Raw genomic sequence first — 25,897 nt, 5'->3', positions numbered from 1 at the left:
GAGGCTTAGCCACCAGACGAGCATAAAATGAAATCCATCGTAAGCTGAACTTCCCTTAAAAATTACATCAAAGAATATTTCTACTCTCTTCTTCATCTGGCTTTCTGGAGATGGGGACGGTGCCATTTTCCATCTGCCGGAAGCATCCACTCTCCGTGGAAATCTAATGACGATTCCCAACCTCGGTTAAAAACTTGTTTTCCCATTTTTTTGAACTGCAAATACTTCCTAAATTGTGTGAGCCGAAGCATTGTATGTATATAATTAACTCACAGGTCCCTCTGGGCTCATCTAGCTCAACTTGTGGAGTTTAACTGAGCAAGACGTTTGCTGATGTCTCTTCCTGCAGCGACACCCACTGAAACAAATACCTTCTACAAGTGGAAAAATGGGCAAATTTCTTTTCCAGTTTGGCTTTACGAAGCTGTGATGTTCTTAAGTGATGTTTACTGGTTTCATAACAGTAGTGATCAAATTTTCTTTCAAGTACAGGTTTTGTAATTTTCGAAAACGTGGGGGAGAGGGTGGTGGGGGGAAGGTGGGGAATTTTGCATTTTCCTCCTAGGTGAAGCAGGGAGGCAGGCCTCTTTTTTTGTATTAATTGGATCCTCGAAGTCCCTTCAGGGTAGCAGTGGCTCTCTGTGGGCACAGGCCCCAAGGCACCTTCCCTGTTGGGAGCAAATGTGAGCGGTTCCTGCAGGGTTGTGCCTTGTTCACAAGCAAGACCTACAGCTGGGCCTGCAGCGTTTGTCCAAAACAAAGTGCAAAAGGCTAGGGAAGGTGGACTTTTCCAGAGTGACTGTGTTGGCTAGCTTCGTAAGTCAGCCCTCTGCTTCCTTCTGCCTGTGTGGACACAGACGCCCACAGTTACAAGCGGGTGTTGACTCTGTTTGGAATGGGGAAGTCGGACGTGGTGGCAGAAAAGTTCTGGCCCCTGCCCCGCTTTCTATTCCTAGCACAGGAGGCTTCAATTAAGCCATGGCAGCCCTTCTTCCCATTCTCTCCTCGCCGAGGCTTCCAACCCCAGGCCTCGCCCTTTAACTTGATTGAGGCACCGCAGACCTCGCACGGGGGTGAGCAGAAAGGGACCTGGATGCAATCTCCCTGCCTACCCAAGAGGGACCTACTTCTCTCTGCGGTGCTGAAAGCGCAGGTGTCCGGAGCACGGCAGCGAGCGGGGGACTCCGGAGGCTAGAGAAAAACGCCGCCCTTGGCTGCGTGGCGCCGGAGGAGGGCGGTTGCCGGAGCGCGTCTCTGGTTTTCACGTGAACCCGCCAGCTCGCTGCTTTGCTGCCCAGGTGCCGGTTCGCGGCTGCGTGCGCCCCACTGCAGCAGAGAGCAGCCGCAGCCTCTGCCTCGGCCACCAGCGCGGCTGGGGAAGAGTCCTGGGGCTGCTGACGCGGTTGGGAGGAGCCTCGCCTTTAATGCACCAGCCGCCTCCAGCCTCCTCCTGCAGCAGCGGCAGCGGCTGCGAGTGCGCGCGTGTGGGTGTGAGGGCGAGTGCGCTGGCGCCGGCCGCAGCGCCCTGCCCAGCTCCCCGCCGCCTTCCTCACCCCCGCCGGCCGGAGCCGCCCTCCCGTGGGACCGGCACCCTGCTCCGGGCCGGGCCAGCCCGAATCCGGCCCCTGCCGTCTCGCCACTGCAGCTCGGGTCCAGAAAGGCACCATTTTGTCGCGGCCGCCCGCTCTCCCAGGGGGAGGAGGGACCTTTTTTGCATTTTGGAGCGGCTGCCAACGTGGGGAACCTGTTGGGCATCTCCCCAGCCCCGCTTGTGAGCGCCTCCCGGGCGGCGGGCGGGCCCGGACCCCTCGGGGCACGGCGCATCTTGGCACCCGGCGGCAGCGGAGCCGGGCGCAGCATCCTCGCTGGGAATTGGAGCTGGAGTGAGCGCACCGCGGGAGGAGCCGCCGCAGCCTCGGAGATCCCGAGTGGAGGAGGTGACAGCTCCATTGCCGGGTTTTTATTTTTTTTCTCTCCGCCTCCCCGTCTCCTCCTCAGGCTCGGACCATGGTGCAGTCCCACCGGCTCCCCTGCCCCCCTCTCCTGTGAGACTGGCTGCGGGGAGGGATCATGGATACTTGTCTGCCGGCTTCTGGTTCCCACGCAAGTAAGCCTGCTGTCAATGGAGGAGGACATTGATACCCGCAAAATCAACAACAGTTTCCTGCGCGACCACAGCTATGCGACCGAAGGTAACGCCAGCCCCGCCGCATTCCGCCGCTGGGGTCGGGGCGCAAGTTGCGGATCGCTGGGCTCGGCGGGCAGCTGGGCGCCGAGCAGCGGAGACTCCTCCGGGCCCGGGGCTGGGGCGGGGGCTCGGCCCGCGGGGGCAGCGGCCGGTGCGCCCCACATCCATCCGGGCTCCGCGAGACGAGCCCGGCGTTCAGCAGCAGGTGGACCCGGCGCCCACGGGAGTTAAAATGGCCCTCGGGGATTAGGCTTTTCAGGGTGGGGCTCCCGACTGGAAAAATGACCCCCTGAAGGCAGATAACCCCTCCCCCGAGATGTTTGCCGGAGTCTTGCGGGGGAGACGTGGAAGGGGCCCGGAAGGATCATAGGTCTTCCCCTCCCTGAGCGGAATGATGTTGTGTCTCTCGGTGGCTGGAGGGAGGGCATGGTTTCATTTCCTGCCCGTCTCTCTCTCCGGCCGGGTTACCTGCTCAGACAATCAGAAGCCCAAAGGGCCTTTTGCAAAGGGGCGAGCCCCTCTCCCCTTGGAGGTGCATTAGCAAGAACTAAAAAGGTAGCTGGGGAGACCGCTTTCCAGCAGCGAGCGAACGAGTCCGACACGTGGGGCGAGCAATGCGATCAGTGGGGCCTTTAAAATCACCATTATGAATTCTGCAGCAGTAGTTTCTGCTGAATCAACAGCCAGCAGAAAGCAAGAGGGTTCAGTAAGCTGAGCTTTGCCAAGAGGTGAAATTGTCGTCTCTCTCTCTCTCTCTCTCTCTCTCTCTCTCTTTCTCAGCGTGTTCTGACATTAGCAGGCAGGCACGGAAAGTCAGCAGGTGGAATCTCATTCTGCCTTTTGTGTGTGAATAGAGAGTAGAGGCATTTTTTCCCCCAAATGCCCAAACTTTTACATCTTCGCTTTCATTTTCTACCTGTAGGCCCTTTCCTTAACCGCGCATAGAAAGTGTTGCATTATCACGTTGTAATATCCACGTGAGAAAACGTGTGTGAAAGGGCTTTAGGAAAATGTAGCAAGGTATGTTAATTTAAGATGGTTCTTGTTATCCTTGTATACCAAATTTTCTATAATACTTAATCTGATCAATACTCCCAGGAAAAATGTGATGGGGATGGGGTAGGAAAGGAGTTCAAACTCTGAAAGAAATAAAGAGGCACACAATGTGCGGGCAAAGGTGGCATCTTCCATAAACATCTCTGTAAATTTTAGATTAAAAAGAATGCCCAGTGCTGTTGAAATATATTCTCCATTCATCATCATTATTGGAAAGCATCCAGCCTAATATGTCCATGGTGCTAGACAGATTAAGCAGATTTGTATGTGCTCTGGCGTTCAGGAGCTTAGAGATGGCTTTTAAGATGTTCAGCCTGTCCCTCCCCCATACAACCACCATACTCGCTGGTTCTTGTTATTTGCAGGCTGACAAGGTGGCTCTAAGATGTTCTTTCTCAGTCTTCAGTGCTTTGTCACTGACTCATTTACCAGGTAGATTAGGACTTGCTGTGTGTCTAAGCATGTTATCCAAGACAGAAGTTGGCCTTGGGTCTATTGGTTTTTGGGGGGGATGTTTCTTTCTGTTTGTGACAACAAAGAAAGAGGGCTGTCTTCGTATTTTCTTCTGTGTTGTATTATGCCTCTAAGTGCCAACACAGGAAACTTACTGAGCTGGGAAGATGGGCAAATTGGGGCCGTGTGTATAGGGCCATGATAGGAGTATCATCTTAGTGCTTTCAGGGCCCTAGATATTACCTAATCTCTGTTCTTATTTTATGGTGTTTTTGGGAACTCTGATTCTGGTTAAAATATCTGGGTTCATATAGTCAAAACTGAGGCATGAGTTTGTAGCAAAGAGCTCTCTCAAATGTTTCTAAATCAATCTCTCAGGAAATTCTATCACACACACGTAACAATGAAAACTAAACAAAACCTTTATTTCACAGTAAACCTTCAGGTTTCTTGATCTTAGTGAAAGTCTGGTAAGAAAAAAAAATGGAACTTGGAAAATGTAAATGGCAGAAGTTGGGTAGAGAGGGAAGTTCTCTTTTCCCAATAGATGTGGTCTTCATCTATTCATTTTAGGGACCATTCATGCACTGGTGCTGGCCAGAGGGGGGATAGTCCATCCTTGTCTTCTGATGAATACCTTGGAAGTGCCAAGTACACCAGGAAAGATCACCAGATCAAAATAGTCTTTGTTCAAATCCTGTTAGTTGAGGGCTTGCCCCCAAAGTTCCTTCCTCCACTGCCTCCATAATCTGACCTTAGTTTCTGGGTCCTTCTATGGACTTCGCTTTTCTTTTGTCTTCTTTAATATTTTGGCATTTTCCTACCTAGACAGATATGTCAGGGTTTGGTGGGTTTTTGGTATTTTTTTCTTTTCCTCCAAAATCTCCTTCACATTTATCTCTGAATTTTTCTTTGCTTTGCTCAGATCATTCCACACTGCAGTATTCTATTTAAAGCTGAAAGGTTTTTGCTGTGTAGTTAGTGTGAAGGACTCTAAGCTCAATTTGCATTGTAAGTGGTAGCTGCGGGCAAGTTCCGCCAGCTAAGAGCAATGCAAATGCTAAAGGACACTTTTACCCAAGCTCTCCCCTCTTATTTTCTCTCTCTCCCTCCTCCCTCTCTGTCTCTCTCCCTCCCTCCCTCTCTTCCCTCCCTCCCCTTCCTCCCCTCCCTCCTATGGGGAAGAAAAAAGGTTGCATGATGTGTATTTATTAAAGATATTTCCTATGACTCTTTTATTCTGGGCATCAAAGTTACCACCCTCACCAATCTTCCTCTGTCTTTTTTCCCTTTTTAAAGTTAACATCTTTGAGCATCTTCTATTTTCAGTGCACTTGCTGAGCTTTTTAAATAGAGCATTTCAATATCTCCAAGTCCTGCTAAGTAGATGCTATTAACATTTTCAAATAAGGAAACTGGGCAACTGAGGCCCACAGATGGTACTCATTTGTGAGGGTCACACAGATGAGCAGAAAGCTTGTCTTCAAGCTCAAGACCCTTTTTAGGCATATGCGCCTCCATGAGGAAATTCTGCACTGCCTCATTTTCTTTCCTTCACCCATTAGCTCCTGTTATGAGAAGACCACAATGGTTTTATCGTTGTATGTAAATTGTGTACCCATCTGGTGTAAAATTCTTGGCAAGGATCATTTGAATGTGTGTATATGGGATTATATGTGAGGAAAAGTGGGGTTGGAATGACTACAAAAATAAAGTCAACACAGTGTTTTTACTGTTTTGTTTTGTTTTGTTTTTTTTTCAGATATGGAACTCGGGGTTTCCTAACCAAGGCTTCATCTCTCAAATCTCTCTGATCTATATGTGGATTTCTTTCTTTCTTTTCAGACTTGTTAGAACTGACTAAAACCCTTTCTTCATTAGGGCATTTTGAGAGTTATCTACATTAATTTTCGTACTCTGACCCGGGGCCACAGATAGAATAAATATTTTTTTATAGGTGAGTTTACAGAAATGGCAATCTGGTTAGAAGAGGAAGTCAGAGGGGCGCCTGGGTGGCGCAGTCGGTTAAGCGTCCGACTTCAGCCAGGTCACGATCTCGCGGTCCGTGGGTTCGAGCCCCGCGTCAGGCTCTGGGCTGATGGCTCAGAGCCTGGAGCCTGTTTCCGAGTCTGTGTCTCTCTCTCTCTCTCTGCCCCTCCCCCGTTCATGCTCTGTCTCTCTCTGTCCCAAAAATAAATAAAAAACGTTGAAAAAAAATTAAAAAAAAAAAAAGAAGAGGAAGTCAGAGAACACGTTTTAAAATTATTCTGTTCTCAGTTTCCTTAGCTGTAAAATGGGAATAACAATAGAACCTATGCCATAGGAAAAAAATTTAATACAGGGAAAGCACTAAATACCATTACCTCAAGCAAAGCTAGACCTCCGTAAATGTTCTCAATATGTTATAGCTATATTTGCATAGCAAACACACTTTTTCCTTGGATTGTGTGTTGATTTGGGATGATCCTGAGGGTAATGGCTAGTGGAAATGGCAGAGAAGTCACTAAAACCCACCGGTCTGTTCTCAATTCAAGTGCCCCCCATGGATCTTGCCGTTGAGTAATTTGTTTTAATGTACTTGCTGGTTGTATTCTGGCAGCTAGTAAGTTCCATCTTCTCTAAGAGGCCTTTCAAAACCTATATTGTTGACACATTGTGAAAGAAGAACAAATTTACTTATTTCATGTATTTTTATTATTATGTATTATTATATAATTATTCATTAATTCTGCCTGTAATTTATTCCACAAACATAGTTGACTGTCTGCACAGGTGATCCAGCATGGTCCAATACAGACATGATATTAGTCTGGTGCAGGAGGCAGACATTAAATATTTTTGCAAATAAATACATAGTTACCAATTGTGATAAGTGATAGAAAAAGCATAACATGCTTTGAGATCATATATAACGCAGGAAGGTGGATCTAATTTAGTTTGGGGGACTAGGGGAGGCTCCTCAGAGGACGTTTTAGGTTGAGAGCTAAAGAATAAGTCAGGCATTAACAAGAGCTAAAGACTGGAGTTAGAAGAGATAATAGGTACCAGGCCCAGAGATATGAAATAGTCTGACGGATTGAAAGACTAGAAGGCTGCCTGTGGCTAGAATATAGGGAACAAGAGGAAGCAGCAATGAAAACGAGACCAAAGCCTGCAGTTTACTTTGAATGCACCAAAACCAGGAAAGATCCATGCTAGGATAGAGGGATGGATGAATGGATAGATATATGATATAGCAAGTATGAAATGTTAATGGTAAAATTGAGGTGGTCTGTCAATGGATAGCCACTGTAAATTTTTTTTCCAAGTTTGATGTCGGTTTGAAAATTTTCATAATAAAATGTTACAAAAGAGAGACTGGAGAGGTATTCAGAGACCAGATCACATTGAGCCTTGACCATAAGGAGTTTGGACTTTATCCAAAGATGGATCGAAAGCCATTAAAGGATTTTGATCAAGGGGGAAATATGATCAGGTTTGTTTTTTTCAAAGCTCCCTCTAGCTGCTATGCAGGGTGGGGTCAGAGGGCTGGGTAGGAAATGAATAGGAGTGAAAGAAATAATTGGGACGCCACAGCTGTACTCTAGGATAGTGGCAGCAGTAGAGATGGAGAGAATTAGATGACTTTGATACACTGTAGAAGAAGAATGGATAGGACTTGCTTGGTGTGATTCGGTGGAGATAGAGAAGTAAATGGGGATGAGTGTCAAGGACAACTTTAGGACTTTGCCATGACAATGGACGCATAATGGGCCTTTTTACTGACACTGGAAAAAAGACTTTGGTAATTGGTGTGAGACATTTAGCCTCAGAGTGATACTCTCAAGCCATTGGATATCTGGGTCTAAAGCTCAGAAGAAAGATGGGGACGATGTATAATTGGGATGTCTACAGCATATTGAAAGTAATTAAAACCATGTGAATAGATGTGATGCCTAGGAGAAGAGCACACCAGGGCAGAATTTGAGCCAACAAGGATGATTATCTTGTCTTGGTATAAATTGTAACAAAAAGGGCCTCACAAGGGAATGCCTTGGTGTAAACACCATTAACCACACACTGAAATTACTCAAATAACACTCTATGGTCATTTCTCAATGTGGTGGCATGAGAAGAGTCCAGTCTAGGGTGAGTTGAGTTTAGAGGGTCTCCAAACTTGAATGAGATCTGTGTGATCTCTGATATGTCATAGTTTTGGAGGAACCTCAGGCTAAAGGTGAGAAACTAATGGTCCCTGCTTCCTCCACCCCACCGCCATTTCACACATGATCAAGAGGGAAGCGAAGGTGAATAAAACGAGGAAGGTACATGAAAATGGCTTTTGATATGAAGGCACTAAAAATTAAAAGGAGGTGGTGTCCCATGATGGAAAGCTGCCTTGTAGTTCCTTAAGTTGCTTTGATATTTGTATGCAAATGCCAGATCAGAACAGTATTTCCAATGCATATGGATGAATGTTTGAGTTCTCTGCCATTCTCGGAAAAATCTGAAATGGAACGTGGAAAGAAGCTGCCTTATACTATTGTAAATGACCTTTCTGGGGATGGGAAATGTTCTGCTACCAAATATAATAACCAGAGTGCATTGAAAATCACTAGCAAGTATTCATTATTAGCATCCAGGTCCCCAGGGGCAATCTCAAGCCCTTTATGAGGGCTGGTCAGAAACATGCCAATGAACCTGGGGTGAATAATATTAGGCTAGTCCTGTCAAAATATTGGTAAGGCTCAATGAAAAGAGCACAGCTGTAGACTGACATTCCTAGACTCTGGCATTTGCATTTACGAGGAAACTAAGAGTCTAATTTCAGCACTTAGCTGAGGGGAGAGAACTGAGGTTTCTCACGTGCTGTCCATTCCAGGCATTTTCCTAGGTGTTTTCTCATGTGTTAACTCATTTAATCTCTTTGACAGCCATAAGAGAAGGGTTGCATTAGCCTCATTTTTCAGAATAAGGGATTTTGAGCTTTGGAGAACCCCAGAAACTTGTGTAAGGTCACATACTTGTAAGTGGTAGAACCAGATTGGCCACCATGATTTCCTGGACTTGAGGCATGTACTCTTGGCCCACCCCTGCTGCCTGTGGTCAGGATTTTAGGAAAGGAAATGAAGGTTATACTCTCTCTTTGACATATATCCCCATGGTACATGTTCAGTGCCGCTAGATTGACTTGTCTCATCTTTTTCTAGGAGGGCAGTGCACATGTCTGGGTCTTCTCCATTATCCCACAGGGAGGAAGTTGAACTCGTCTACCTTGTGTCAGAGTCCTTAGCCGATCATCTCTTCTAGTTGTATTCTACTCTGTAAGGAAAGAAGGAAAATATTTATGGAACTGTGCAAATTGTGAGAATTAGCTGGGTTTTAATACCCTTCTCCATGTCCCTCACCCCTAGTGTAGGATGTTAATAATGCAGTTCCCAGGTTGTGCTGGGATAGCTCCACTGGGCCTTCTGGACACCCATTCTCCAGAACTGGTGGCAATTGCTATAGTTGGCTAAGGCAGCAAAAGGAATGGATAGAGGCAGCTGTTGATGGCAGATGTCCTTTGCATATAAATGTGGAGGTGTCTGAGGCCTTGTTTTTGGCCAGACAGGCTCACCTATGCTATTTGCCTCATCCTCCATTAGTCAGATTGCTTTCACCAAACTTGTTATCTTTACCACCAATTTGCCTTCTTTTGCCTTTCCAGTAGAACTCTAGAATTGGGCTGGAAATCAGAACAGACCAGATCTGGAGTGCTTGGATGGCTCAGTTGGTTGAGCATCCTACTCAGCTCAGGTCATGATCTCGTGGTTCATGGGTTCGAGCCCTGCATCAGACTCTGTACTGACAGCTCAGAGCCTGGAGCTTGCTTTGGATTCTGTGTCTCCTTCTCCCACTTGCACCCTGTTTCTCTCTGTCTCTTTCTCTTTCTCTCTCTCAAAAATAAAAGTAAAACATTCAAAAAATTAAAAAAAAAATAGAAAAGACCAAATCTGACACAACTATTGCATCGGAAGCAAATTATTTTTACGAGACCTCTAGGAATTTTGTCTGGAATAATCCAGGAGCCCTTGAATTCTTCTGTTGCAAGTTCACTGTGGAAAGAGTGGGGAATGATGATGGTAGGATCTCCATGTGTGAAATCCACAGAAAACTAATCCGTATTCATGTTGGACAAGGGGTCATGGTAACAGAAAGGGATAGGTGTGCAGAGGGGGAGTCACACTCTCAGTTCTTTGCTTCAGAAGAAAGAGACCTGATTGTTTACAGCAAATGTAGAGAAATGAAGGGGCCTCTGTGGGCAAGGGGCAGAGCAATGCATGGTATCTAAGGGTCCGGAGGAACCTCAGAGGGCAGGATTTTAAGCCCAGAAAGGAGAGTCTTCTAGAAGGCACGTGCCAAAGAATACCTTTCCTGTGCTAAGCTTGATGCTGGGGGACTGGCAGCCGCCTCCTGCATATGCATTTCTGATTGCACTGCTGTGAATCCATTCAGTAATGGGCCTGAAGTCATCACAGAATGTCAGGCCACCTCCTCCACTTAATGTAGGGGCTCATCTCTGGGACCCTCAGCAGACACATAAAGATGTGGAGGGTGGACAAGCTCTAAACAGTTCTCGTGGAGACTATGTCGGCAGCAAGATGCTGAGCACTCGTAGGTGGTCTGAAAGACAAAACTTGGATCCTTAAGTACAAAATATTAACAGGAGGTGTTGTGCCGAAGAGGAGAGCTATATAAGAAATTTGAGGAGAGTAACATTGCTCCTTTAAGTTTGCGGAAGTCAAGCTGGGGCCAGAGACACCCATGTTAGGAGGTCGGATGGTTCACAACACTGGTGTTCTTGTCATTGACATTCTCTTCTGTGTCTTTATATTAATCAGGCAAATAATACATATGTGCCTTCTTATTTGAAAGGATTCCAGCATTACAGAAGTAGACAAAGCAGGGGCACCTGGCTGGCTTAGTGAGTAGAACATGTGACTCTTGATCTTGAGGAGCTGTAGGTTTGAGCCCCATGTTGAGTGTAGAGATTACCTAAAAAAATTTTTTTAAATCTTTAAGGGGTGCCGGGGTGTCTCAGTTGGTTAAGTGTCTGACTCTTGGTTTCGGCTCAGGTCACAATCTGGCGGTCTGTGAGTTCAAGCCCAGTGTCAGGCTCTGTGCCGACAGCTCAGAGCCTGGAGCCTGCTTCGGATTCTGTGTCTCCCTCTCTCTCTCCACCCCTCCCCTGCTCATGTGCTCTCTCTCTTGCTCTCGCTCTCACTCTCAAAAATAAATAAACATTAAAAAAGTTTAAACTTAAAACAAATATATTTTTTTAAAAAGGCAGTAGACAAAGCACAGCATGAATCACCCTCTATCCCCACACTCATTCCACTTCCCTGCCCAGAGTTAGCACTGTGAATAGTCAAGAATGGCCCCCTTTGTATGTATTTTCATATATTTAAATATACATATGCACATGTACACTGGGAGAGGGGTTGTTTGTTTGCATAACTGAATGCATACTGCTTGTTCTGTTTACACTTTGTTTATTCTCCCACTCAGAGATCTATCTGAAAGATCTTTCCATGTCAGGACAGCTACACTGGCCTTGTTCTTTTTAATAGCTACATAGTGCCCTGTGGTATGACTGTATCATAGTTGATTTAGTAGTTCCCTGGTGGAAGGATGGAAAGTTATTTTTACTCTTTATATTACATACTATGCTGTGGTGACTCTCGATCTGTCTATATACTGTTTGTGTTCAAAGGTTCTCTTTTAATCTTCCTGACTTTACCATCTTTTTTTAAAATTTTATTTTTTTTAATTTACATCCAAATTAGTTAGCATATAATGACTTTACCATCTTGAAAGCCAAAATGTTGGTTCCTATTCCTCAGCAAAGAATAAGCAAAAAAGGAATCTCTGGCCCTTCACTTCTTCTCTAGTAAACCTTGGGTAAGCCATGTAACCTTGTGAGCTTGGATTTCCTAATGTAGAAAATGGGAATAGCTGTCCTATCTACTTACATGTGCACAGCACTGTATATTCTATAACGATTTTGAATTTGAGTGTTAATAAAGAATAAGGTTGATTGGTGGCAGTTGTGGATGGCTTGCTATGTGCCAAGAACAAACTTGAAGGTTTATAGTATTTTTCTTGTTTAGTACTCAGAAGTCTATAGGTTGGTACTGTCCTTAGACCCCTTTAAGTAAAAAGTTGAAGCAGAATGAGATTATTGCTTGTCCAAGGTCACCCTCTAGTAAGTGGCAGAACAGAAGTCACTTCTGGGTCCATCATTGTGGTGTATGGATACACCTGTTTATAATTTTTTAATGGTTATTGATTTCTTTTGAGAGAGTGTGAGCCAAGGAGAGAGAGGGAGAGAGAGAATCCCAAGCAGCTCCATGCTCAGTGTGGAGCCCAAGGCAGGGCTTGATATCACGACTACGAGATCTTGACCTGAGCCAAAATCAAGAGTCGGACACTCAACCAACTGAGCCACCCAGGCACCCCTGGACACACCTGTTCAAAACAGAGGTTATGATGTTGACACAGGGAAAAGGTCATTCATTCTTCTAAAGAAATACTATTTTGAATCAGTAATAATACACAGGGTCCAATTATTATCAAGATTTTGAAAATAAACAGAGGGAACATTAGAAGCATCATATGCAGTGATGTAGAATGCACATCAGAAGACCTGGGTGTTATTCCCAGTCCTGCTGTCATAATTAGTTACTTATACTCTGTGGGCTTCTGTTTCCTAATCTCCTGAAGTGAGGCTGAAAATGGGGGAGGGGTGGCATGCTCCCCATAGATTTTTGTGGCTCTAAGTTTCTGTGATGCACTTTGTATTGACCCACGGTGTCATTTAGATCTCTTGAGTCTGTTGAGACATTGTGCTCAACAGTGTGGGGGACACAGGCTTAGGCTTTAAATGGCCCCGGAACTCCAGGCTTGGCTGTAGGAACTGATGGGTCAGATCATCCTTCTGGCAAGAAGTCTCTGGTGCAGCCAAGAGGTGGAGCCAGAAAGGGAAGCATGTCTTTGCCAAAAGCTGCTGCAGATGGAAGAGCCAGTCTGTCTGGGCAGCCCATGACTTTGAGAGGAGCCATTTGGCAACGTTGTTGGCAGGAGCTGCCTTGCAGCGTGAATGCTGGAGACTGTCCTGGGCTGGAGTGAATCAGGGATGCAGCAAAGGTGGCTGGTGGAACAAATAACCATCTGGTGAGCAGGGCACTGCTCATCTTGCTGCACTGACAGAGAAGAGCGAGTGCCAATTGGTGAGGCTGGGCTCTCGGTGACGTGATCTGACAGGCACAATAAAATGGCTCCCCTGCTGTTGTACACCCCACAGAGGGGGTTAGGAATCCCATGTGAACCTGCTCTTTCAGAAATCAGGAAGGCTCCAATCTCTTTGACTGTCATAGGAAAGGAAAGTCATCATGTCAAACAAAGTTGACTTTCTGTATTTATCACCAGCTGCTATGGCTGGTTGTGCTGGTGAATATGGTGAAATAAAAGTTCTTGTTGTCAAGCTTCGTTCCATCTATTTGGCAGCGGATACTCTGTCCTTCTCAAAGCTTCGGCGTCTGTGCTGCGTTTGCCTCTCAGTTACACCAGGTGGCTGAGGGGGTAGAATCAGACCCCACGTGGCTCTGGAATCACCTCCAGCAGTACTGATTCTGTGGCCTTGGACGGGTCACTCTGTCTCTGATTATTTCTTTTACTTACAAAATATGGCAGTGGTTGAAGCAACATGCCCCTTGCTAGCATGCTATTATTTATATGCGAGAATTAAATACAAAAGAATCCCTCTCTTACTCCATGTACTTGGGACCAATGGTTGATGATCAATTGGAAGAACTAAGGCAGAAAAAAAATTTTTTAATGCTATTTTAAAATGCATTGCCTAATTTTGATAAACAGTCTATTGAAGAATCAAGACTGCATCTTTGTTCTTTTTTTTTTTTTAATTTTTTTTTTCAACGTTTATTTATTTTTGGGACAGAGGGAGACAGAGCATGAACGGGGGAGGGGCAGAGAGAGAGGGAGACACAGAATCGGAAACAGGCTCCAGGCTCTGAGCCATCAGCCCAGAGCCTGACGCGGGGCTCGAACTCAGGGACCGCGAGATCGTGACCTGGCTGAAGTTGGACGCTTAACCGACTGCACCACCCAGGCGCCCCAAGACTGCATCTTTGAATATGAGTCTGCTGACTGGGGCTTATATTTTTCTTAAACCACACCCAAAATTGCAAAGTCCCTGTCTGAGTTTGGTTTCCTTGAGGCTGAATGACGGTATACACCTGAGAAGCAATCTTAGCACAGATCCTTCTAGATTTTTATGATTGTCCCTCATCTCTTCTCTCTACTATATTTAATTTGACAATTCTGTCACTTTTTGAAAGCATCCGACTTAGTTTTCATACGAAATAATCCTTTTCTTCCTTTCCACACCGTTCCTTCCATCACCTTCCATGATATTTGATTAAATAACAACTGTAACTGACATCAAGAGATATGGGAACAAACAGAACTGACTTGGAGTAAACATGTATCTCAGCCAGAGGAAGCAGGAGTGTGCCTGTGTCCCAGAGATTAGCCTGCTAAGTGAGCTGTGTGTGTGGTGCATGTGAGTATAGAGTATAGAGGCCCGTTTTACAGAGTCAGCTGAAGGCCTTTTTCATCCAGTCTGTTAAAAGGGTCTCTGTTTTAATTATGGTGAGGAGGAAGAGCCACCATGGACTGAGTGCTTCCGGTATACCAAGACTTGAGTTAAGTATGCTATGTATGTTCTACATGATGTACTACATATTATGCATGTATGTATATATTGTGCGCTATATTGATGTGTATATATATGTATGATACAGATACGTGCATATGTGTGTGTGTCTGGATCATTTAATCTTCAGAGAAAACCTCAGAAGTATGTACAATTAAAGCTTAATTGAGTGAGACTTTAGGTCCTTTTCACCATTTCCCAATCCCCATTTCCCAGTGCAGAGCCTGGCAAATATCACTCCTTAGATGATTACTAAGGAAATACAGGGATAGGCTCCTATTCCACTGACAGTGAAACTGGGGCTTAGAATATTTGTGTGATCTCCCCAGGGTCAGTCGGCAAACTCAGGATTTAAAATGATGGTGTGTCTGACACAAAAATGTACGTTCTTAAGAACAAATATAGAGATATTACGATAACCTTTTTTTACAAAACTCTCAGACATATGCTTTAGGTTAGAATAAACATCTAATAGGATAGTAATTTGGTATCATCTCCACTTTGCACAAGTATATAGATATTCTAGAACAGGAGTTGATAAACTTTCCTATAAAGAGCCAGTTAATAAACATTTTAGGTTTTGCCAACCATACAGTCTATGTCCCAGCTACTCAGCTCTGCCATTGCTGCTCATGGACATGGCTTTATTGTAGCAAAACTTGATTTACAAATTCAGGTGGTAGCCCATGCCTGGTAGTTTGCTGACCGCCCATTCTAAAGACAAAATTTGGAACCCATGAGAAATTAAAAAAACGTTGGTCTTCCAAGTCATTGGTGGCAGTAAGTGCTAGACAGAAGCTTTCCTGAATAGGAATGGCTTATGGTCAAAGCGGGGACTTGGTGGGATTCTGACAGGTGATGAGGAATGGCAAAGGCTGTCCTCATGGAGAAGGAGGTCTTGCATGACATTAGGCAAAAGTACGTGAGGAAAATGGCATGTTGTTTGAGGACATGAGCTAGAGGCTAGACACAAAACAGACTGTTTAATAGCCCATTAGGATCCCTGCACATAACCACACCTCTTTTAGTGGTGTCCCACAGAGTTCATGCCGTAGTCATTTAAAAAAAATATTTATTATTGGTGCACCTGGGTGGCTGGTCAGTTAAGCATCTGACTTAAGCTCAGGTCATGACCTCACGGTTCTTGAGTTCAATCCCCACTTCTGGCTCTGTGCTGACAGCTCAGAGCCTGGAGCCTGCTTCAGATTCTGTGTCTCCCTCTATCTGCCCTTCCCCCACTCATGTTCTGTCCCTCTTTCAAAAATAAACATTAAAAAATAAAAATATTATATACTAGGTACCATGCTAAAAATAGGAAAACAATAAAAAAACAAAGACCCTACCCTCATAGAACTTACATTCTGTTGGGGAGATATCCATGAAATAAACACAAATATAAGAATATGAATATAAATCTATTAAATACTATGTAGAAAAAGTAAAAAGGCTGTGGGAACAAAATATATGCTCACTGATGAAAACATGAACTATAAAGAAAAGTGTAATAAAGAAAACCGAATTTACCTCTAGCTCCAAATATAATCATTACAAATATTTTCAGTGTATTCTCTTCCAGGCTCTGTGTGTGTGTGTGTGTGTGTGTGTGTGTGTGTGTGTGTGTGAGAGAGAGAAAAGAGAAAGGGATGGATTAATACTGGAATTATATGTAATATGGTATCCTATCTGTTGTTTTGTTTTGGTTCCAAATAATACTGTGAGCATTCTTCCATAACATCGTATAGTTGAAACAGAATTCTGCCATTCACCTAATACTTGAAGTGTAGATTATTTCCAATATTTTGCTGTAATAATTGTGTGATAAATAATTGCATGAATCGAAATCATCCCTAGTTATTTTCTTAGGACAAGTTTCTACAGTCCAGATTGCTGGGTTAAATGGTACACATAAATAAGTTTCTTGATAGGAACAATTAGGTTTCTAGATAGTATTAATAAAATGCTTTCTACAAAACTTGACCAAGGAAGACCTTTGCAGTTGCTGTGGCCCCTCGCACCATGTTTTGGTCTCTATTTTGCCTCTGCCTCACATTGTCACAGTTTTCCAGAGGGAATTTGTACAGGTGAAGATTAGGAAAAAATTGATAAAGATAGAACCATTGAACTTTAATTTTCTCCTTTGCCCTTGTCCTTCCCCAAAGCCCAAGTACTTTTACCCATTCTGAGAAGGGAGGCAATCTCAATTCTCAGCCACTGCCATTAAATACATGGGTGTGAGTAGCTCGTTCCCTGGGATTTAGTTGCCCACCTATATTAACTAAAGTGACATTCATGGTTCCAGGGCATCAGTTATAGATAAGTATATGGAACCTGGTGACCCAGAAATGTTAATTTTCCTCAAACTGATAAGTAGGTGACTTCAAAGAAAGAGTGACCTACTATGACAACTAGCATGGTTGTTTAATGAGCTGGCCTCTCCTGGGGTTCAAATTTGTCATTTCTGAAAGCTGTGCTACCTTTTTTCCCTGTTAACACCGTGTGTGGTTGAGTACAACTTGAACTCAGATAAATATGAAGAAACTAAACTTTATCATTGGCTTAAGACTTGCAGACATCTCTAGTTTTCCTCCAAAAGTTCGGTGCATGATTTGATGGAATTGAAAAGTATAAATCTTAGAAACTACCAGTGGGATTTGATTTTTAGTGAGTGATTTTAGTCCCTTGTCAAAATATATGGGCTGTCTGCATTTCAGCAGTCACTGGAGATTATAGGTAGGAGTTGATTTGAGGTCTCAATCCATTTTGTTTGGAATTTGGGCATTTTTCTCCCTGTGAAGTATCTTGAGGTAGCGAACTGGAAATATTAAGTTCTTTGGAATGTTTTTTTTTAATTTAAAATTTTTACAAAGTTTAAAGGATATATGGCTGGGTGGGTGGATGGATGGTCAGTTAAATGGATAAAGATTTGTGATAGTCAATAGGGTATCCAGTTGCTTCCTCAGAGGACTAAGTATTCAAGCATCTTCTAGAAACATGAAGTTTCAATAATAATTTGGGATTGTAATATTAAAGTCTACCTCTCCTCTCCTTTCTCTTCTGCCTGGGGAGCTAGGGCAGGTGGGATGGGGTGAGAGAGTGAGTATTGATTAGGGCAACACAGATCCATGTGAGGATGCTTCCAGGAATTCATCACTGGCACTAATTAAAAAAAAAAAAAAGAAAAAGAAAAAGAAATAGGATGGGGGTGGGAGGGAAATGGAGAAGAGCTGCCCTGAAACCCTGAGCCAACAGAAAAGACTGGGACAGTTCAGTGCTTCCGGCTGACATCTCTTACAGTGACCAATATCTAATCCCATCCCAGTTCTGTAGGATTAGCTGGATGAAACTATCATACTAAAATCAGAGCTCTCTGGTCACTTGATAGGATGTAGGGGGAAGATTTTTGGTGCAGTGCCATGTGTGAATGAGGTGTATTTCCCTATAGGTTCTGTGACCCCTTTCAGGGTCAGAGATCAAAGACTTGCTGAGGTCTCCCCAGGACCTAAAGAACTCTGTGCACTGTGGTGAAAAAAACCCAAAAGCAGTCTGATTATCATACTGTGCTTCTGCTGCCAACATGCTTACTCAGTCCCTAAGCTTCCTCAGCACAATTTGAGATGGAAATTTTCTGATCAGAAGTTTTCCTATAAGTCTTAGAAACTTGGATTTAAGCCCGTTATGTGGGCTAGGTTTTTTCTTTTTCCAGTTATTTGACAAGCAGGTTGCTTTTGAATCACTCATTTGGATGGCCTTGATCTAGACATTGGTACATGCTGAAAAGGCAAAACACTATTTTCCTACTTGTGCTTGGCCCTTTAAGAAGATTGGGCCATTGACCATTTTCTCCTGTGCTGTAAACCTTACTGTTTCCTGCCTGTCCCCTCATCTCCCAACTAGCCTCCTAACTGATGTCCAAACCAACCATACGGGCTTGTGCTGCATCTTCAGTGCCCCCAGGCCATCCCTGCTCCCTGCTTCTGTATGCACCATTTCCCTTTTACTGGGACCTACATGGCCTGCTTTGAATCTTCATTTTCCTATGAATTTCTTTCTCAATTCCATGAGTTTTTAAATCATAACAACAGTTCTGTGATAGGTAGGTATTACCCCATTTCATGAATGTGGACACCAAAATCCAAGTTCAGGTAGCCCGCCAGAAACTTAACAGGAACCCATGGGAGAGGGGAAGGGAAAAAAAAAAAGAGGTTAGAGTGGGAGAGAGCCAAAGCATAAGAGACTCTTAAAAACTGAGAACAAACTGAGGGTTGATGGGGGGTGGGAGGGAGGGGAGGGTGGGTGATGGGTATTGAGGAGGGCACCTTTTGGGATGAGCACTGGGTGTTGTATGGAAACCAATTTGTCAATAAATTTCATATATAAAAAAAAAAAAGAAAGAAGGGGGCCTGCACATTTTCTCTCCAGCTAGAAAGAAACTCCTGGAAGACATTCCTCACACCTTTACTTCCTTAGTTTATTCTATAGAGGACAGTGCAGTGCTTTGCACACGGGCACTTAGTAAGTGGTTTTGAACTTGATTTGAGTAGAAGAATAGATTGGTAATGTCTCTGTAGTTAGGACAGCAGCCAGGTACATATTCTTTACTCAGGAGCTTAAACTTACAGCTCTATCCAGACATGTTCAAGTTAGATTCTCCTACCCCCAACTGGAATTTAAAGATGTGCTATATTGCAGCCACTTGGAAATTATACCAGCTAATTAAGAGCATAGCCTATTCTTTCATTCATTTGTTTGTTTATGTGTTTGTTTTTTTATTTTACTCTTTAACCCTTCAGGTATTGATTGAGCAAATGAAACCTCATTCATGCTATCCAAGTTGGTATATGATGATATAACTGTGAAAAAATATATAAAAGTTTATTAACATCGGGTTATAAGGGGAGGAGAGAAAAAATAAATACATAAATACATAAATAGGACTATTACAAAATTGAAGGTAGCCACATCCATGATAAGAGGAGCATGTATAATATGATTCCTTTTCCATAAACTTCTGTGTGTGTACATAAAGAATTCCACGGAAAGAATGGCTAGTAGATTATTAATAATGGTTATCTCAGGCTGATGAAATCTTAATTCTTAATATTTATATTTTCTAATGTATGACAGTTTCAATATGTATAAACATTGTTTACACAATAGAAACAATAAAGCTGTCATTATGGTGAAAAACAATTCATAGAGTATCTATTGGGTGCAAAGAACAAGACTGTGGGTATCAGTGTAATACCCACCTGAGTTCTTCCTTTTACTTTGAAGTAAAATTAATAATTCTTCAGTTGAAAATCACTGTGAACCCTGGAAGAGTAGTGATAAGTGAAGACTAGTAACAGTCAAATTCTGTAATAAGAATTCCATTCAAGTTCTCTTACCTATAGGTCTGTGTGAAAGACCTTTGGCAATGGAATTGGTCCTTAGGTTCAGAGCCACTGTGGTCTTGTGGTCCTGTGTCTAGGTTGAAATAGTAAAGGTAAGATGATCTCTCTGACCTCAGCCAATCGTTTAATAAGGGGGCTAGGAAAGGCTCTGGATGAGTCCGTGAAAATCTGCTGCAATTATGGAAAAGCCATCTTAGAAAAAATGTCCTAGAGCCTGCAGGTCAGAGCCAGCCCCTCTGCACATGAAAGATCTTGCAATCTGTGTTTATTGACACAGAAATTGGTTTTAATTATCCTGAAGGAATTCCTGGCATGTTTTTCCAAAGGCAGTCTTTAAATGCTTAATCAGTGGATTTCTGACGACCAGACCCAACTGGAGAGGTCTGCATATGGCGGCAGTTGGTCAAGTGTAGTATATTGCAGTGTGGCTGCTAGTGATGGATTATAGGTATGTTTTGTCAGAGAAATGTAGGCCTGAAAATACCAACATCCACCCATGAAATGATGCTGGCTTTGGAAAGTATGGTATGTTTTATGTCTGAGAAGCCTCGGTTTCCTTCCCAGCCATTGATATGGTCTAAGCAACCTCCATAACCTCTGTTTTTGGTGTCCTGAAAGTAAATTGCTCTAGAGCCAGAGTTTAGGCAATCAATCAGTCAGCTTCACAGCCCCACAACTAGTGACTTGAAAGGAGGAACATGCCTTCCCAAGTATGGATCCAAGGAAAATATACATTCCTAATCTTTGCTTTGGCTTTACCCATTTGTGTTGACCTACAAAATATTTTAAGAAAAGAACCGTAAAAGGAAACGGAGCATGGTGGTGTCACATCACAAAGCCATTTTAATCTTTCTGATACCTTGAGGGGAAACCAGGGTCCAAGATAAACATAAAAGCACCAAAGGAATTGTTTCCTTTTCACCTCTTTGCTTTTGCATCTCTAGGTTGAATCCTCCCACTAAGAGTATAAAAATAGTCAATAGTGTTGCATACTATCTTTGATTCATGTCTCCACGTGTAACTCCAGATGGAATCTCCTTTTTTTTCTCCTTGCTTAAAAATGTCCTTCACACTATCCCCTTTCACTGCTGTTTCAACTAATATACATAGAGGCCAAATTCTACTCTCTCATGTAGACATGCAAAAGAGATTAAGTCAGCACCTTGAAATTGGAATAGGAACCCAAAGGCATCTTTGGCAAAATACATTGAGCCACACTTTGAGTTGCTGAGAGTGTCTCTGTCCTGTGTGTAGTGACATAATGGTTTGGTGGTGATCCTTTTTGCTTGCATGGGAAGGTTTCTCAGGCTATTTCATGCTGACCTTTACTGATCTGGAGATTTGCCAAGCTTATAGGGAAGTAAGGCCAATGGAAACGAATCCCTCTTAACCATCACAACAACTGAGCAAACAGTTCCACAGATGTCCTTGGTACAGCTGATGACTATCATGTTTAAATAGTCCCTCTTCCTCTTGTCTTTTAATTTAGTCTGTAAGCTAACTTGGGTTAGCCAGGTTGATAGGTTAGTGGCCAAATTTTAGTCAAGGAAAGAGTTGCATAAAATAGTAATGCCATCTTACACCTGTGAAGGGGCTTTGTATTTCTACAAAAGGATTTTCACAGCTCTTGTTCAGTCTGCACAGAAAAATTGGAGAATTAGTTTGTTTCTCATTTCCTCAGTACAAAAACTGAAATTTAGTGGGATTAACTTGCCCATGATCACATACCTGGTGTGTGGTGGAGACAAAATGGAAGTGCAGAGATTCTGATCCCTGAAACAGAGCTTTTCCCATGATGTTACAACACTAAATCAACTTCCACTGAACTCCCAAGTGGATGAAATTTTGCATTCTTGGAAAAAAGTGTTCATTGTTGCTGATTCTCTCTGCAAGATGTTGGCCACCTACATCCTTAGCACAAGGTTCTTTGGGGGAGCAACTTGGTATGTCATTGGGTGTGGGGTTTGTCTCATTTCCTTTTTTTAAAAAGTTTTTTTTTTATTTGAGCAAATGAGTGGGGGAAAGGCAGAGAGAGAAGGAGACAGAAAATCCCATGTAGGCTCCACACTATCAGTGCAGAGCCCAATGCGGGGGGAGAACCCATGAACTGTGAGATCATGATCTGAGCTGAAATCAAGAGTTGGACCCTTAACAAACTGAGCCACTCAGGCACCCTGGATATGTCTCACTTCTAAGGTCATTCATTGTTACTATTCCAAATGGAAGGGTGTTGAGGCCACTCTCTTCCTTGGAAGCCCCAGAGAGCTGGAGTTTGTGTGTCTAAAGATGTGGAGAAGGCAATAGACTTAATTTTGTTTCAATACTGCATACTACACCCAAATATATAACTCTTGAATATCTGCCATTTAGAGCAAGTGAGAAAATAGATAAGAAAGAATGGATGAATTATCACTAACACCATTCTTATCCCTGGAAACATAAGGGTAGCAAAGCTCCATTTACAGAGTGATTTTTTTTACATGCTTATGTGTACTTCTTTTGCTTCATTTCCATTTAAATATGTGAACAATGAATTCTTTATTAAGATGGGCTTATTACTTAAGTCCTTGAACCATAATTGCCCATATGGAAAATTGGGACAGTACTAGTAACTACCTTCTATGGTTGTTATAAGGATTAGTGAAATGGTACAGCGGTTAGTTCAGTACCTGGCATAGATTAAACATTGAGTAAGTGGTTGTTTGGCTCTCTTGAGTATTTCTAGAAGCCCTAACTGGTCATAAGTATTATTTGCACTGTACCATACATTCTTTCTCTTTCCAAATCCCTAGAGTTTAGGCTTATACTAAAAATTATACTTAACCAGTGGAGAACACTGACTCTGGAAACCACTAGGTTTGTATTCTGGCTCCATCACTTGCCAGCTCTGTGACCTTGGGCATGTGGTTTATCCTTCCTAAGCACAGTTGCCTCCTCTATAAAATACAGATAACAATGCTTAATTTCCCAAGGTTGGTGTGAGTATTAAATATGACAGTGTATGTGATGTGCTCAGGATAATTCCAGGTGCAGAGTGTGCAGTAACTGCTAAATAATGTTAGGTTGTATTTACATTAATATTAGTTCATTCATCTATATCCTAAAACAGAATCATTACTCTCACAAGGTGGTTGTTTTCATTACAAAACAGTGGAGGAAATAACACTCTAACCTTAATCTTTGATCCAGTACCAGATCTGGATGGTGGTGATTTATCTCTTTTAAATAATAAATATAATCTCATATAATAATATATGGAACCCTGTGAGAGTCTAAGCCAAACTGCTGCTCTTTTCTGAACATGAAATAAAACACTGGGAAATTAAAACCCATTATCTACTCTATGTACCATCAATAGGATGGTTTTTAAAGGTAATAGCATTGAGATATTAAAAAAGTAATGATAATAAGTTAATTATAAATTTCTCTTTCTATATTAGTGGTATTCTGAAGCTTCTTTTTAAGGCTTAATTTTGTTGTTTTTTTAAAAAATCTTGTAGCTTTATTTTAGAACTTCTTGTATTGTCTTATTCTTAGATTCTCTTGGAGAGAAGGGAGGCTCTTCTAACCAGTGACACCAACCTGTTCCTGTTGGTGAATACGTCCAGTTGCTTAAAACTTATGTGTACCAGAGCAGTCTTTTTTTTTAACCCATTGCTTTTAGCCCTACACTGTGAAGCTTTGTATCCTAGTGTACATGATCCCTCTTGAAGTACATGAAGGCTACTCCCTTAACACTGCCCCAGTCTCCTCAAAACTCCTTATATGCCTTCTGCCTTCTGTTTTCAACTTGAATGTTTATTAGAATCACCTGAAGTGTCTGTTAATTGCATATTGCTAGGCTCCTCCCAGAGTTTCTAAATAAATAATACTGGGAAAGAGCCAAAAAATTTGCTTTCTAGTGGTGGCCCAGCTAGAGCCACTGCTGCTGGTTGAAAGAAAACAACTCTTTGAGAACCCCGGGTCTGCAAAACCCAAAGACAGCCCACTTCCAGGTGAGAAGGCTGAAGCATAGAGAGTTTTTATAGTGTGGCTATGTTACCATATTAGCCTTGATTTTGACATACGAGGAGTAACCTCAAAGAGGCTATAGTGGGGGCTTGGGGAGTGTGTAATACACCTGTATATAACCAAAAATTGAAGCATCACTACCTCCTGGAGTCTGGATCTGAACCCCCTGTTTGTCACAGGAGCCAAGGGAGAACCCAAGACAGAGAATAGTGGCACAATAATGAAGCATGAACTATCCAGATGAAAGCACCTATGGAAATAAAGGTATTAGTATTACTATTTATACCTACTGTTCTTAATAAAATAGCAACATGGAAGTGTCGAACAGTTCCATTTGCTTAAAAGTGGTTCTGGGGGCTCAAATCAGTTCCTTCACATATTAAAAAGAGTATAGATAGTAAGCACTGTTGGACTTACTGTTTTAAGAACTAAGAACATGTTTTGATGAAATGTGTTGTTCGTACACAGCAATAACAAGTGATGACTGGTTATAAAATTACCAGGAAAGAGGTGTGGCTCTGTATGAATGGACCCTGCTGTTAGTGTATAAGTGTATAACATTAGTATAAGATGCTAATAGTGTATGTAGAGCAAGCTAGAGAACCAGACAGATATATTAACTGCTCTAACAGAGAAAAATGGTTGGGTCAGTAGGTGAAGAAAGAGACAAGAGCTTCTTAGTTTGTGTATAATGAAGAATGAATGGCCTTACTAAATGATAATTTTTTTAAAAAAATTTAATGTTTATTTATTTTTGAGAGAGAGGCAGAGAATTAGCAGGGGAGGGACAGAGAAAGAAAAGGAGACCCAGAATCCGAAGCAGGCTCCAGGCTCTGAGCTGTCAGCACAGAGCCTGACACGGGGCTTGAACCCACCAGGAGATCATGACCTGAGCTGAAGTCAGATGCTTAACTGCCTGAGCCACCCACGCGCCCCCTAAATGATAATTTTGAATTAGAAGGGAAATCTAGACATGACAATTTGGGAAAAACAGTAACTTCTTACCTGTATTAAATGCTTGAAGATCCTATTAGTATAAGTAGGAGTCATCCCACATGATTGGGATGAAGTAGCAGGAAGGCTTTTCTGCTAGCTTTGTTTTATTCATTTCTTGAAACTATGTGGTGAGACTGTTGAGCTTTACAGCCCCCTCATTTGACTGTGTTTCAGGGCCCTGGGCAATAACATCTTACATAAGAACTCTAACTGTTACTGAAAAAAAAAGAATCATCAGAATTCTCTCTTGAGGTGGAGTTTGTAACAGAGATAGATAACAACTGTGAGTCAGATTGAAGAGTAAGACCTTTAAGAAATGGTATGGGGAAAGAAGAGTTTCCAGATAAACATTTACTCTAGGAAAATGAAATGAAAAATGTGGTCAAAGACTTAAAGCGAGGGGTGCCTGTGTGGCTCACTTGGTTGAGTGTTCGACTTTGGCTCAGACCATGACCTTGCGATTTGTGGGTTTGAGCTCCACATAGGGCTCTGTGCTGACAGCTCAGAGCCTGGAGCCTGCTTTGGATTCTGTGTCTCCCTCTCCCTCTGTCCCTCCGCTGCTTGCACTCTCTGTCTCTCAACAATAAATAAACGTCAAAAAAAAAAAAGACTTAAAGGGAGAAAAAAATAAGGAGCAGATGTGTGTGTGTATTTATATATGTATATACGTTTATGTATATTCTCCGTCGGCTTATAGATAAGGGTCAGGCTTTGGTGTCCCAAGGGAATCATGCGGCCTTCGTGTTACCCTATATAGACTCTGGACAGGTTCTTTTTTTTTTTTTTTTTTTTTTTAATTTTTTTTTTCAACGTTTCTTTATTTTGGGGACAGAGAGAGACAGAGCATGAACGGGGGAGGGGCAGAGAGAGAGGGAGACACAGAATCGGAAACAGGCTCCAGGCTCTGAGCCATCAGCCCAGAGCCCGACGCGGGGCTCGAACTCACGGACCGCGAGATCGTGACCTGGCTGAAGTCGGACGCTTAACCGACTGCGCCACCCAGGCGCCCCTGGACAGGTTCTTAATGTGCTTTTTTATACAAGA

The 25,897-nt window shown here is 42.9% G+C and overlaps 1 protein-coding gene across 1 annotated transcript in view; it reads left to right on the top strand.

Moving 5' to 3' along the window:
- Positions 1 to 1,597: 1,597 nt before the first annotated feature.
- Positions 1,598 to 25,897, top strand: part of PPP2R2B (protein phosphatase 2 regulatory subunit Bbeta) — a 278,982-nt gene continuing 254,682 nt past the window's right edge. The window contains 1 exon segment of the mRNA XM_032593136.1: positions 1,598 to 2,192. Within this exon segment, the coding sequence (XP_032449027.1) occupies positions 2,123 to 2,192 (70 nt within the window). The 5' untranslated portion in view covers positions 1,598 to 2,122.

Source organism: Lynx canadensis, chromosome A1 (genome assembly GCF_007474595.2).
Source record: "Lynx canadensis isolate LIC74 chromosome A1, mLynCan4.pri.v2, whole genome shotgun sequence".
Taxonomy (NCBI): Eukaryota; Metazoa; Chordata; class Mammalia; order Carnivora; family Felidae; genus Lynx; species Lynx canadensis.
The sequence above is the reverse complement of the archived record's forward strand: the minus strand, read 5'-3'. Positions and strand labels throughout refer to the sequence as shown.